Source organism: Asparagus officinalis, chromosome 7 (genome assembly GCF_001876935.1).
Source record: "Asparagus officinalis chromosome 7, Aspof.V1, whole genome shotgun sequence".
In the NCBI taxonomy this organism is placed as follows: Eukaryota; Viridiplantae; Streptophyta; class Magnoliopsida; order Asparagales; family Asparagaceae; genus Asparagus; species Asparagus officinalis.
In genome coordinates, this window is record NC_033800.1 from 149,388,433 (window position 1) to 149,403,308 (window position 14,876).

At 37.3% G+C, this 14,876-nt stretch overlaps 2 protein-coding genes across 2 annotated transcripts; one reads left to right on the forward strand and one right to left on the reverse strand.

Moving 5' to 3' along the window:
- Window positions 424-1,657, reverse strand: LOC109847976 (serine/threonine-protein phosphatase 7 long form homolog). Its single transcript, XM_020417209.1, has 4 exons — window positions 1,512-1,657; window positions 1,335-1,422; window positions 844-1,254; window positions 424-750 (listed from the first exon to the last, which is right to left on the reverse strand). The coding sequence occupies exons 1-4, from the start codon at window positions 1,655-1,657 to the stop codon at window positions 424-426; spliced, it is 972 nt and encodes a 323-aa protein (XP_020272798.1).
- Window positions 4,903-14,292, forward strand: LOC109848502 (serine/threonine-protein phosphatase PP2A catalytic subunit). Its single transcript, XM_020418019.1, has 11 exons — window positions 4,903-5,163; window positions 5,740-5,796; window positions 9,721-9,804; window positions 10,016-10,087; window positions 10,325-10,396; window positions 10,651-10,691; window positions 11,767-11,833; window positions 13,082-13,273; window positions 13,343-13,432; window positions 13,517-13,624; window positions 13,753-14,292. Exons 1-11 carry the CDS (start codon window positions 5,068-5,070, stop codon window positions 13,816-13,818), a joined length of 945 nt encoding a protein of 314 aa, XP_020273608.1. The 5' UTR covers window positions 4,903-5,067; the 3' UTR covers window positions 13,819-14,292.

The following is a 14,876-nucleotide window of genomic DNA, read 5'->3' on the forward strand; positions in this document are numbered from 1 at the left end:
AAAATGGTCGGGTTTGGGAACCCCGACCGTTTCGTGTTCGTGCATAAAATGGTCGGGGTTCCCAACCCCGACCATTTGGCAGACTCTTCCAGCTGAAAATAGCTGGAAATATGAACTCCGCTGGAAATTCAAACTCCTGCTGTTACATATCAATCCACAATTCAATCACAATCACAATAACACACATACCAATCAATAATCTCAAATAAAAAACCATAATCAATCGGATACATACCATGCAATTCACATACTAATAATCAATACTCAATCTAATACATAATATTTAGTTTCACGCAAACATCCTATCAATACTCAATCGGATACATAATATTCAGTTTCAATCGGATTCAACTCCCTTTCCTCTCCCTCTCCCCCTCCCCCTCCCTCTCCCCCTGACACGTTCACCTTCGACGTGAGCTCGGATCAGTTCCTCGTCCGGTTGTGTGTGAAGTTGGGAGTGCATGACATCCTCATCGACTCGAACCGACTGTGAACATCCGGCTTGAGCCTGTTGTGAGCCCCAGCTTCATCATGTGCACCGCTTGAGCCTGCCCCTGTGTCCTCGGAATCGACGACGATCGTACTCAATTGGTCTCGCTCCTCACGTTCATCTCGTCTTGCATTACGCGTCCTTTGAAGAGCGGACCGAATCTTTTTGATCATGCGAAGGAACGTGTTCCTCGGCCCTGGCTCGGTAGTTGTTCGGATTGCATCATGCGCCATAGTAGAAAGTTCTTCGAGCTCTTGTACCTATACGATAAAAACCCCAAGAAAGCTATTATGATTTGGATGATAATAAAATAAAACTCACAAGGTAACTGTATATTTTGCTTATACACTTACCAACTCTCTCTCAACTGGGCCTCTTGGTATGTATTCCTTAGGGGCTTTGTTCTCCTGAAATATCCACCGGCGAGTAATCCCCCAATACCACCGCAAATACACACCTAGGTCAGGTGCGTCAACCCTCTCCATCACCAACTGTTCTTCCCTGTTATCCCACCTCCCGATGTAAGCACTGTGAATATGTTCCCAATCTTGACGATGTGCACCTTTTCTGGGATTTCTCTCTATTACCTCCACAGGGACCGGGATATGTTGTCGTAGCCCAAATTGTCGTAGCACACGGTCGGGCACGTGCATCTCGACAATCTCAAAACATATGATCGGGACGCGAGCACGCCACACATCCGGCTCTTCTGTGCATATATCTGGTAGTGACTCTAAAACTTGTTCATATGGCATCCACTTGACCTATAAAAAGATAAAGTAAAGCAGATTTCAGTAATAAATGATGTAATGATTGAAAATTTTTAGATATTATGATTTAATACCTGTTCGTCCTCCATTTGATCGAGCTCGTTCCTATAGAAGTTTTCATGGCCCTTTGGTGAGGTATGCCATGATCTAGATACATTCCATCTAATTTATATACAATGAGTTAGTATAAATTAAAATAAATGTATAAAATTACATGTAATCATATATTTTTAAAAATAACTTAGTAATACCTGCAGCCTAACGGAATATGGCCATCGAGAGCACGTGCCTCTCTCAAATCTGGGCAACCCAAATGCAATCTCTCCCAAGACCATATCTGTAGTAGAGTGAGACAACCCTTGAATTCTTTGTTTTGAACAAGAGCCACTTTGGTCATCTCCCTATACAGATACGCTAACACGGCACTCCCCTATGACAATCCCCCACAATCCACAAGATCCTCCAGGAGTGGCAACCACCTCACGTGCACCGAATCCTTCGTGGAATCCGGGAATAGAATAGTACCGATCATGTGAAGTATGTATGCACGGGCATACATCTTGACGATCTCCTTGGTCGCATCGATCGAAACATTCATAAAATTGTTTCTCAACCATTCAAGTTTGATCCTTCCACCCCTCATGTGAGGAACTTGACCCAACAATGCTTCACACTTGTCTGATCAGTTGAAGTCGTCGCTACCTGTGACAGCATCTCCATCCACACGGAGTCCAAGCAAAACCCCTACATCCTGCAATGTAATCGTCGACTCTCCTTGGCGCAGGTGGAATGTGTTTGTCTCGGGCCTCCATCGTTCAACCAGTGCTGTCAAGAGAGCCCAATCAAGTCTCACCCATTTAATTTGTGAGCACTCAAAGAAGCATGCTTGACGGACATAATATTGGACATGTGGATCGGTCAACTCCCAGCTCGAGTGTGCACGAGTGTGATCAACGATAGTAATGCTCGGGGCCTGCATATAATAAACGGTGGTCAAGAGAGCCCAATCAAGTCTCACCCATTTAATTTGTGAGCACTCAAAGAAGCATGCTTGACGGACATAATATTGGACATGTGGATCGGTCAACTCCCAGCTCGAGTGTGCACGAGTGTGATCAACGATAGTAATGCTCGGGGCCTGCATATAATAAACGGTGCAAATGTTCAGTAACAACCAATAACTTAGAATAAACGATTGCTTCTTTTGATCACATCAAGATATTGAGGCAGAGTCGCGTAAGACCTTTCCCAATCACCAAATATTTTTGTCATCGCAATTCTCCTTGCATTCCACGCTTTGATATACGATATTTCAATCCACTTATTATGTGACACTCTCTCAATTATGTCATCGGGCCTTAGTTCAAGCTTCTTCTTTAATCTTGGCATAATCAACCGAGCTATGTAAGAGGCGGAGGCACCACTGTGGTCTCTCTCGAACATTGGATTGTTACATGTATGAACACCGCAGTATTTTGTGATCCTAAAATACCCATTATGTTTCTTTCCGGCAAATGCATATAACTTCCAAGGACATGCGTAATCAGATTCATTCCCCTCTGCCCGACCTTGCCTTTGTGTATTCATAAAACAGATTGCCTCATAACTTGTACGATTGCTTTTAATTTGCTTGAATTTGACCAACTTTTTGATTGAGTAATCACGAATAGCATCTACCAATTGGTCTTTAGTCTCAAATAATTCACCAACTCTGAAAGGAACCTCCTCATCATCTCCTCTATTGGATGAACTTTCGCCAATGCGGATATCATGTACTGTGGAAGAACGAACTCACTCATCATCCTCAAACTCGTCGGGGGGTGGTTCTTCGTACTCCACATATTCATTATTAACATAAGCTTCATCTGGCCAATCCGGATTCTCTTCATCATCTTCACCCACAAATTGCATGCTGTCAAGTGGTGCACTATCTTCATCTTCACCATCAGAGGCGTCGCTTCTTTCACCCTCTTCATATGAAGGTGCACCACCCTTATATTGAAATTGAGTCCGCTGTATTTCACTCGAAGAAGAAAGAAAGCCTTCAGACTCAACTTCCAAATCTAACATGCGTGAAAATTCTCCTGGAGGGTTGAATATTCGGCCCGTACTATGTGGCACCGTTTCAATAAACAATTCTACCGTTGGTTGTGACTTGCTCAAATTAAACAAAATACTCATGGAATGATCGTTTGAGATCTCAACGGCGGACGTTCTATCATAAGTTATCGGCCAATTGCATATTATTTTTAGCCTGCAATCTCGTGGGTCAATTGTCGTAACTCCATGAATTTCATTAACCAAGTCAAGGTAACTGTATGATTCCGATATCATTAACGGAATTGTCACCCCTCCGACGTACATTGTCATATTATTCATTCCATACTTAATCGTTCCACCGTAAGAGCAAGCAATAAAAATCATACTGTTCAACCTATACAAATCAAAATTATATCATTTAAATGCAAAAAATTTAAAAAATATTATCAATTAATACCCTAAAATCTAATTGCAACCCTAAAACACAATTACAACCGTAAACCCCTAAATCCTAAACCCTAAAATTGACCCCCAAATTCTAAACCCTAAAATTGAGTATTCTATGCCCCCAAATATTTAATTTCAACTACAACAAGAATAAAATTTCTAAATAAACCACTACAAATAGAGTTCAAACACTATAAATTCGTTTTGGAGAGAAAACCCTAGATTTCTAGGTGTCAAAAGAGGAGAGAAGGGAGAGAGTACCTATTAGATCTTTCACCTCTAGAATTCCGCACCAAAAAAGAGGAGAGAAAGCTGCGATCGACGAAAATGAGAGTTTGGGAGGAGGAGATCGACGAAAATGAGAGAGAGAGACGCGGCTGGAACCGGAAACGAGTGAGAGAGTGAAGTCGTGACCTTTATATAGGTCGGGGGCCCAGTGAACAAATAGTCGGGGTTGTGAACCCCGACTATTGTCACTTAGCCTTTTTCACCGCTCGGCGGCTGAGACAGAGTCTCTGCCAAATGGTCGGGGTTCACAACCCCGACCATTTTGGGAACAACACCTACCTCTCTGCCAAATGGTCGGGGTTGGGAACCCCGACCATTTTGGGAACAACACCGACCTCTCTGCCAAATGGTCGGGGTTGCCAACCCCGACCAATTAGGCAGGGGCCTAAATTAGTCGGGGTTGGAAACCCCGACTATTTTAGCCTGCCCTTAGCTAAATAGTCGGGGTTGCCAACCCCGACATAACTAAATAGTCGGGGTTGGCAACCCCGACTATTTAGCGGCGTCATTTAAAAAAAAACCGACCCATTTCGTGGCCACGCTGCTGACGTGGCCCGAAATGGGTCGGTTTTGAGAATAAAATGTGGACTGGGTCGAATTTTTTAATAAAAAATTTAAAGGAGTTTAAATCGAAAATTTGTTCACGCACAAAATTATAGCTACACTTCACAATTATATTTATTTATGTAATTATAGTTTTTTTGGCACAAAATTGTAAAGATGTTGCTTTCAATCTCATCAGCTGTTGAGTCTCGAACAGCACTTCAATTAACTACGTCTTACGTGGCAATCTACCATTTACCCATCACCATCAGAACTGGGACCCACAACTGTGAGGACTTCCTTCGGCTTTATCGTTCTGTTCCTCCATTTTCTCTCTCCTCTCTGCCCTCGCCGATCCTTCGAAGAGAGAGAAAATTTTTTAGAGAGGAACGGCTCGAAATTAGGGCTAGGGTTAGGGTTTTTCTCGCTCTAATTCGACTCATTTGTTAAATCCTTTTCGATTCGATTCGTTAACATTTAGAGGAGACGATGAGTATAGATCCGGTTCCGTCATCCAATTCGCATGGGAACCTCGACGAGCAGATCGCGCAGCTGATGCAGTGCAAGCCTCTATCGGAGCAGGAGGTGAGATGAATCTCCTCGATCCGTTTCAAATCTGTGAATTTTTTCCTGTTTTGGTCTAGTATTGTGTTTGTTTGCTGGATCTGAGGGGCGATTACAGTAGATCTTGGATTGTTTTAGGTTTATTGGCAGGAAATGAGGGTTTGTTTCTGTGATCTACGAATTGTGCGGGTTTGTTGTACCTAGGGTTTCCGTTTCGGGGTGAAATTCTGTATTTAGCTGGGAAAGAGTCTGTGTGTTCTTTTGCGGGACAATTGTGATGAATGTTCCGGACCTACTCAGGAGGAGGCCTTTTGGTGCTAGTTTTTCAGGGATTATGTAGAGTTTGGGGGGATTTTGATTTTTGTGATTATCGTTTGCAAGCTGAATATGGGATATGTTGGAATTAAATTGTTAGGATTTTGTGAAATGGTCAGGTGAAATCTAAAATTAAAATTACTGTTAATCATGCGAAAGGTTAATTGTGCACGTGGACTACTAAAGCAATTTTCATTGGTTCAAATTCTGTAAGAAGCACTCAACTTTTATACACTCTTTGCAGGGGCACTCTGTTTTTATTCTAACATTTCTCTCACGCAGGTTAGAGTGTTATGCGACAAAGCAAAGGAAATACTAATGGAAGAAAGCAATGTTCAGGTAACCTCTATTTATTTTCTTAACTATTGTGATAATTTTGCTCCTTGGTTATTTTAGTTTCTGTATTTTGGAACTGTTTGGGTTCAAGTTTATAGGCCACTTTGAGACATAATAGCTGAAACATAGTGGTAGAGTTAAATAAGTTGTAGTTAGAGGTTGAACTCAAGGATTTCCCCCTCCCTTTCACGAATTATTCCTTTTTATATTGCAAGACCCCTCCCCAACTTAGTATTTAATCCCTAGACTAAAGGTTCTTAAAGATTTGTTCAATGGCTTAGTGTAATGAGCTCTTGTCATTCATTCCATGAGTACATCTATACTTCTATACTACTTATAAAAGAGAATACCCATGTCAAGAATTTTAATTTTCTATTTTTCCCTTTTAAATTTTGATAATTCGCAATTATACCATTGGTTATAATTAATCCTTAAATAATTATCCATAACTCTTTATTAAATGCACCTCCTACTCTCCCTAAGAATATTTGGTCAAGAATAAAATCATTATCAATAGTTTATAATCTAATACTACATACAAATGATTATGTCTATATTTAGAATTTTAGAATGCCAATGTTCACTTTTTGGTCTACCTTAGTTGCATGTCGGGGGGCTTGCGACTCTTCTCTCTAAGAAGTTGAATCGACTGTATTGGAGGGAAATCAAAGTTTAAACCATGAGAGGGCCAGAGTTTTGTAGAAACTACCTAATGTAAAATTAGAGAATGGTGCGCTTCATTCTTTATTGCTTTGGGTCTTTTGAGCACCGGCTGCTAATGAGTCCAAAATTTCAGCCAAATAATTATAATAACAAGATGTAGAGTCTAGACTTTTAAAATTCAATTTGAATCCATGTATAAACTATGAACCAAATTAGCTAACAAACAACCCTTTTTATTTTTATATAACTTCTCTTTCATCTCTTGAGTGTAAATTAGCTCATACATTTTCTTCCACTCACCATAATACCTACTAAGTCAAAACCATACAATTACAAAAGAAAAGCTCAACTAGAACTCCACTTGGATTAGAATAGAAAATTTAGATGACTTTTTTCGAGGATAAAATTTGCTCAAGCACGTGTTAGCATGGTATGTTCCTCTATAATTCAATTAGAATTTTGAAAATATGTTTCGAAACTTGATTATTGTAGAAATGAGTCAATTTGGTACAATTTAAATTGGTACAATCAATTTGGTGATTATTTTTCTTTTTGGAGACATCGGGATCACTCAAATTTCAAAATGTATTATAAAAAGACTAAAATGAACAAATGTATCTTAAAATCTCATTAGATTAAATATTTTTAAAATTCAACCCCCTAAATGTATTTCATAGTATAATTTGAAAACACATTGTATCAAAAATTCTATGATGTTAATATCATGAAGTAGGGGCACGATTAGGAATGTATTAGGCTAATTGTATTATCCTTTTGATGATACAATGAAAAGTACAAAATAAACTTTCTTACCATGATTTTAGACAAAAAATATTAAATAAATACTACAACCAGCATATTTACATGCATCCAAAATAAATGTTATATTTTTATTATAAATATACCCTAATTACTAAAGTGATATCTTCTTAAGCTTTGGCTTTTTACCTTCTAATTAATTACTCATTTATATGTTACAATTTTTTCATTTATTTCTCTCTTCCTCTCCTTCCAACCATCTGACTTCTATTTCTGAGAAACGAAGTGCTTGGGATGACATTAAAGATGGAATAGATTTCTATGGAAATGCTATCGCAATGATTTAGTGCCAACTTGTGAACCAGAGATTGATAAAATGCATATGAATGACATTATCAGTTTCTCTTGACTCTTGTAATTGTCACGAAACTTTAACAAGTGACAAGTCCCTTCACATGATATATCTCCATCATTCAAACATGTCAATTTTAGTTTTAAGTTTAAGAAATTTATTTGGGAAAACTTTTATTAATTAGCATTTCCTTAAATAGCTTGAACCTTAGTGAAAATTGAGCAAAGATGTGTCTCTCATCTCTAATATTAGATCATCTTTTAATATTGCTATTGTGTTTACATAATAAGTTTGTTCATGCATAGGGTTATAATTTTTTCACTCTATTAATCCACGTTGGGTATTTGCTATTTAGTAAATTTGACCCTCTATGTCTGTATGTTTTGTTTCAGCTTTAAATGCTGATGATTAATATAGACTTTGATAAGGTAATTAAATTTGAAACATGATATGAATTGGTTCCTTTTTTTGTCTCATTACCCTATAAGTTCAGGTCTTCCAGCTATTGGCCAATCTAATTATCTAAGAATCCTAGCACATAAATCTCTTATTATGTTCTTTATGTGGGTTTCATGAATATTTGTAAAATCTAAACCAGCTTAATTACATGAATATTGGTAAAATCTAAATCATCGATTCACTTCATCATTTTACGGTCCACATTTAAAATTTTCAATACTGAACAAGTATACCCACGTGCAACGCACGTGTTGCACGTGCACTTTACTAGTTGAGACAAAATTGCATACTTCTGACTGTTTCTTTTGTATTGTAGATCTGTTCTTTCTTTTCAATATAAGTATATAACAAAAAGGAGGTGTTGTATTTAGGATTACCAAAAAAACAGATCAGCCAATACCTGTTCGATATGGTGAATTTTCACATGTCCCGATGACTGGTATCCCTTTGCCATTCTTATGGTACTCTATCTTTCATCGATATGTGTTCAACTTGCGTAACACATTTAAATAAATCTCACTCCATCAAAAAGCGAGCATAGTATCCCATGATTCCATGAAGCTTATCTTTTAATATGTAAGAACTTGGTTTTGTTTTTGGAATTCTGTATTTGAACGAATCTCAGTTCTGAACCAGAAAGAGCGAGAATGGTAACTTATTAGTCCTATTCTATCATGGACGGGAACTAAAATTATATGGTAAGATGTGGAAAAGTAGACACTCGTCAGGGTCCTAATGAATTAAATAAATACTTAATTCACAGTTTTTGTTTCTCATGCTCCTGTTCGTATGCATGCACACTTACATTCAACATGTTGATGGAACAAGTTGTGAACACGATTACTATCTCATAGGTAGACGTATAATGCTTTCTATATAATCTGGGTCATAAACTTTTATACTTCTAACTCAAGCAGCGGGTGATTGGAAAAGACTGCTGGATTTGTCCTATCTTATGTACTAATTGTGCAATTTGTTAACTTTCTATGGATGATCATATCCTCAAAAAAGCCTTGTTGTCAACAGCAAATCTTTACTAGGATAACCTGTCTCTTGTTAACCATGTCCGATTTCAATTCATATAGGTCACACTAATTGATATACTTGTAATCACTATCAATCTACCTTTGTAATGTTTCCTTCCAAACCTCTAATATCACTTCTATTAGGCTGACTCCTGAATCTTTTTGACTTTGCTAATTGCATTAGGCAGACATGATTGCATTTTGGAATGGACCATGAAATGTTGCCAGGTAGAGACATGTCGTGTGACCTTTAGTCAATTAGTGTATAAATAGATAGGCAAGAGAGTTAGCAAGTCCAAGAAATGCCTGATGAGGCTAGCTTGTGTGGACCAAAAACTTGGTGGGCCATCCATGTTATCATATATTAATTTCAGAATCTTAATACTTTGAGTCGATAGATATAGATTAAATCCATTCTTAATCTTAGACCTCTTAAATATGGTCCCCGATATTTTTAAGGTAATTGGTTGAGTTCATTTTTATAACCCTGAACCACTCGAGTGTGGGAGACAATGAAAATAATTCTGGTTAATTGAAGGTAGTCATTTTAGCTCAAAGATGCATTTAATCAATGGTTCGTTCTATATTTACCATTTTCACATTCTGTCTGTCTATTTTTTTACTTGATAGAGTAATTATGTGAACTTTAGTCTGCTTGGTATATTGCAGCCTGTAAAAAGTCCTGTGACAATTTGCGGTGACATTCACGGGCAGTTTCATGATCTTGCGGAACTATTTCGAATTGGCGGGAAGGTATATTTTTTACATCCCCTTAGATTTGATTGTATTTCATGCTGGATGATGTTGATTAATTATCAACAACATATTGATTTTAGTTATAAGAGCTAAGAAGAATGTCTTAAATCTTGTCTGATATATTTACAAGCATTCTATGTTTAATAAGCGCTATAATCCTTTTATTTGGGCACTGTTAACTGATAATATTTCATTTTTTTATTCTCAGTGTCCAGATACCAATTACTTATTCATGGGCGACTATGTAGATCGTGGGTATTATTCTGTTGAAACCGTCACGGTAAGTAATAAACTGAGCTACTTGCTCTACTGATTTGAACTATTGTACCGAATTCTTATTAAGAAGTTGCATAAGTTTTATTTGTGGTTAAACGTCCTGTATCTTAACCTATTTTTGAATTCAACAGTTTTGGATGTTGTTTTAGAGGCGTAATTATAAAACTACAATGATATGTTTAATTGTATCAGCATATGATCTGTTAAACTATTGGCTTATAGAAATGGTTCCTTTGATCAGCTCCTGGTGGCCCTGAAGGTGCGTTATCCTCAGCGAATTACCATTCTCAGAGGAAACCATGAAAGTCGTCAGGTACAGATTTCATCTGCAGTGTCATGATTAGGAAAATTTTTCTGCTCTGAGCAATGAATGTCATTATCTTTTTAATATTTTCCTGATCCTTCGTGTTTGTTAACTTGATTCGATTGTTCAGCATAGTCTCAGCTGTGTGTCATAATCTTTTATGACCTAAATGTAGGCTCTTATATCTTGTTGTAGCTTCATTGTCGTCCATTTTTTAATGGTCCGTGGATAACTTCTGGCTGAGTAATATTTTTTGATTGCAGATTACACAAGTATACGGGTTCTATGATGAATGCTTGCGCAAGTGAGTTCCATGTCCACATCTTACAATTTAATTCTTTGGTTTCTGAACTGCATCTTTTTTGCTTGTTGCACTTCTTCAGTGGTATCAGGATAAAGCCATCACCATATCTAATGTTTGGAGCTCTTTCATGGGGTTTTTCATGCCTGTATGATAACTTTGGTCATAATTGATCTAATATGTCAATTCGACATATGATCACCCTAATCCTTTTTCCTAATTAGATGAGTGTTTGTTTGTAACAATTGCACATGGATGTGATAGGATTATAGTTAATGGGATAAATAGGACTAGAGTTGGACCTAAAAGAACTTTTTTGGAAACATTAAGAAGGATATGGTAATAGTTAACTTAAAAGAGGAGATGGCCTATAATAGAACTGGATGGACAAATAGGATTCACATAGCTGACCCATAAGTTGGTCTTGTTTGTTGGTAATAATTGCTTTGATGTTCGATGGCTGCTTATATAGTTATTTGTCTTCATCTTTATGGTAACATGGTTTCTACTTTCTCCTCACATGCTGTACTTAAAGGAGACGAGAGGGATTTTCTTTATTAAAGTGCTTCATTTCATATGGTGCAGTTGAGATAGATATTGATAAAGGATCCATTGACTAGTAAAGAGATGTTCAATATATTTTCAGCACAAACTCTGGAAGCAGATACTGATACAACTTGACATGACTAATATGGGAAACATCTCTGGGCAGATTCATATTCATCAATAAAGAAATCCAAAATATAATATACAAAAACTAATTAGCTTGGTTTTCTTATTTGGGGTAGTTTTAGAGAGTATTAACAATGAGTATTTAGTCATTTATTTACAAAGAAGATACAGTTCCATGTTTGCATATTGGTCTATTGTTTTCAAGAACAATATGTAACTGAATCCTGAATTTAATGTCATGGTTATATTTGTATTTGTGTTGGAAACAGAAGTTATTAATTTATGATATTCATGGTGTTCAAGGAATGTAACAGAAGCTTACTCCTTTGCGTTCCTCTTCTATTTGATGGATTCTATTTTGTTTTTTTGGTTTTTTTTGTCCTAACATTTATATTTTTGATGGCAGATATGGAAATGCTAACGTTTGGAAGACATTCACTGATCTGTTTGACTATTTTCCATTGACAGCATTGGTTTGTTCTCAGCACATGTTTCCTTGCATTTCTTTGTTTGTTTGTTTATTTTCCAGTCTCTTGCATCCTTTCTCTTGAAGTTCGATGGTAATTGCTTATTCAGGTTGTAACTATAAAGTTAATTTGCCTGAAAAGCGCTTTTTTTACTTGTATATGAGAGCAGATTCCATACTTTTCCTTGTTTTCCTGTCTGATGGTTCATAATCCCTAATAGCTTAATTGCTAGGAGCTGACCAACCTGGTTATTCTGGGTGGCTGCCTTTTGCAAACTAAAAGACTAGTTTCTTTAAGAATGATCGATAGTTTCTACACCATCTATGTACTTTTGTTACTCCACAAATTTGAGTATGAAGGACGATTATAAAATTACTGACAGCGGTATTAATTGCTAGGACTATAAATAAAAACTTGAGACCATTATAGTTACCCTTTTACTTTTGTTTGGCCAGTAAATTTCTTTGAGCATAACTTGATAAAATTGCTGAGCAGCTGAACGGCATGCAAATATATTGGGATGACGACACTTTTATTTAAACTTCAGGGATCTGGATGTGCTTTCCGAGATACTTTTGAAAATCTTTGCTGCTAAGATCGGTGCCTGTGTATTTTCAGGATGGGATAGACTAGACTTTTGGAGTAAATATCAAATTGTATGCGCATGCAGAACGCCTTTGAACTATAAAACTTATCAAATGTCAAATGTAATAAGTTTAGCAAAAGGATCTTAGGTCTTGAAGGGAAGCGTCTTTGGTGATTTTTCCAATTATTTAGCATTTCTGACAGTATTCATGTTAGCAAAGCTGCTCGGTGGTTGACACCAAAATAGTGTTGGCACTGATTAGTCGAAGAATGTTGTTTGCGTCATACTCGCACAAAATATGGAGACCCCTAATTGATATCCATCATCTATAAATCTAAATGGTGCGGTACATATGTTATGTGGGTGTCAGGGTCTGTATGGCTCTTTTATATGTCAATCACCTGAACTCCAAAAGTCTTTCTTTTACTCTTGTCTGAAATAATGATAATGTATTATATGGGCATTGTGTTATTTTATTTAAAAAAATCGTTCTTTTCCTTATTATTATTATTTCAAACAGCTTTATTTATTGGTGATTGTACAAGTTGAATTTGATATCAGGATTATTTAGTGTTTCATTATTTTTCATTATTCTACTTCTTTTCTTATCTATCACAAATAAATACTATCTTCTTACTCCGAGCTTCATTCTATTGATTTTTTTTTAGGTTGAATCAGAGATATTTTGCCTGCATGGTGGGTTATCCCCTTCTATTGATAACCTTGATAATATACGCAACTTTGATCGTGTTCAAGAAGTTCCTCATGAGGGTCCTATGTGTGATCTCTTATGGTCTGACCCTGATGATAGATGTGGTTGGGGGATTTCTCCCCGTGGTGCTGGATATACTTTTGGCCAGGTACCTCACTACCGTCTTTTATTTGCATTTCAAGTTGCGACCTTTTTAACTTGACTAGTCTTTGTTCAGGATATATCGGAGCAATTCAACCACACTAACAACCTTAAACTGATAGCCAGAGCTCATCAACTGGTTATGGAGGGATATAACTGGGGCCATGTAAATATCTTTTTTCATTTCTGTTATTGTACTCTTCTTTGACTTTAGCATAGCTAAGTTAAAAGTTAACTGTCACGAGAACAGGAACAAAAGGTGGTAACCATATTTAGTGCACCTAACTATTGCTATCGTTGTGGAAACATGGCCTCTATCCTTGAAGTCGATGACTGCAAAGGCCACACATTTATCCAGGTCTCTCTCTCTAAAAACCCTATAAGCGAGAACACCTCGTTCCCCTTCAGCTTTTCCCCCCACTCACTTTCTCGTCATTGCTGCGGAGTATTTTGTGCTGAAAGTTTTTTTTTTTTTTCTTATTGCAGTTTGAACCAGCTCCCAGGAGAGGTGAACCTGATGTAACTCGTAGAACGCCTGATTATTTCCTGTAATGCAGATGTAAGGAGGCATATGACAACGACCTTAAAACCGAGTGTACACTTGTCGAGTTAGAAGTAACTGAAGATAATTCCCTTGGGATCCAAATCATTGAATTGGCATTTTAATTGAAGCGGCTAAGCTCGTGGTGGTAAGATAGATACATGTATAATGTGGAAGGCGCCTCAGAAATATGTCTCTTAAGTTGCAGACCCTTGTATTTGCATTTGTTTGTGTTGGGAGGCAACAGAATTTGCGGCGAGCAGATAGTTGTAGCATGTATCACTTAGAGAACGTTGTGGGTGTCGTTAGTTCTCTTATTTTTCCGTTAATGATTTTTTTGTTGCAATTACAAGTTTCGTTTCGTCTTCTCCATTATCGCGAGCTGTAGAGGACAGGGACTCTTTTTGACATTGTTGTTTATTGATTTTAGATTTGGCTCTCGACTGATCTTTCGGCCACAATTTCTGGTTAATGGTGATTCACAATGTGTCTCTCATCAGCAGCTGTGTCTATATATGTTTCTACTTTTTATTTTCCAGTGCCTTCAAAACATTGTAGCTGGATATTTGATGCCAGCGGGTATAGATTGTTTTCATATGCTATCATTTCATTTGAAGATAATAGAGGGTGTCATTTTGTATATCATTTAAATTTCGGGGCTTGTTTCGCTCAAAAAAGTTATTGATTTGCAGGAGACGTCTGCCCGACCGAACAATCCCTTGAATGTTGCGTCAGGAGTTTATATTCAGTGCCCGTGTGGGCTCTTTTAATGCTGTGTCATCAAAATAAGAATCACAGTGAAACTACTACTTACAATTTGCATGTTCCCTACAGCGAGAGGAGGAAATTATATGTCGTCCTGCAGAGAAATAAATACATCCACGTGAAAGTGTCCGGGCTCTGTTCTTTGTGTCATCAAAATAATGATTTCTTTCCTTGCAGTTGTCAGTACGGTCATAATCATTCATTCTTTCTTCCTTCCTTTTTTTGGGGGGTAATTATGCAAAAGTTTCTCAAATTTCTCAACGTTCGTTCTTCAAAAACTCCAGCTCTTGATATTCGATGATTT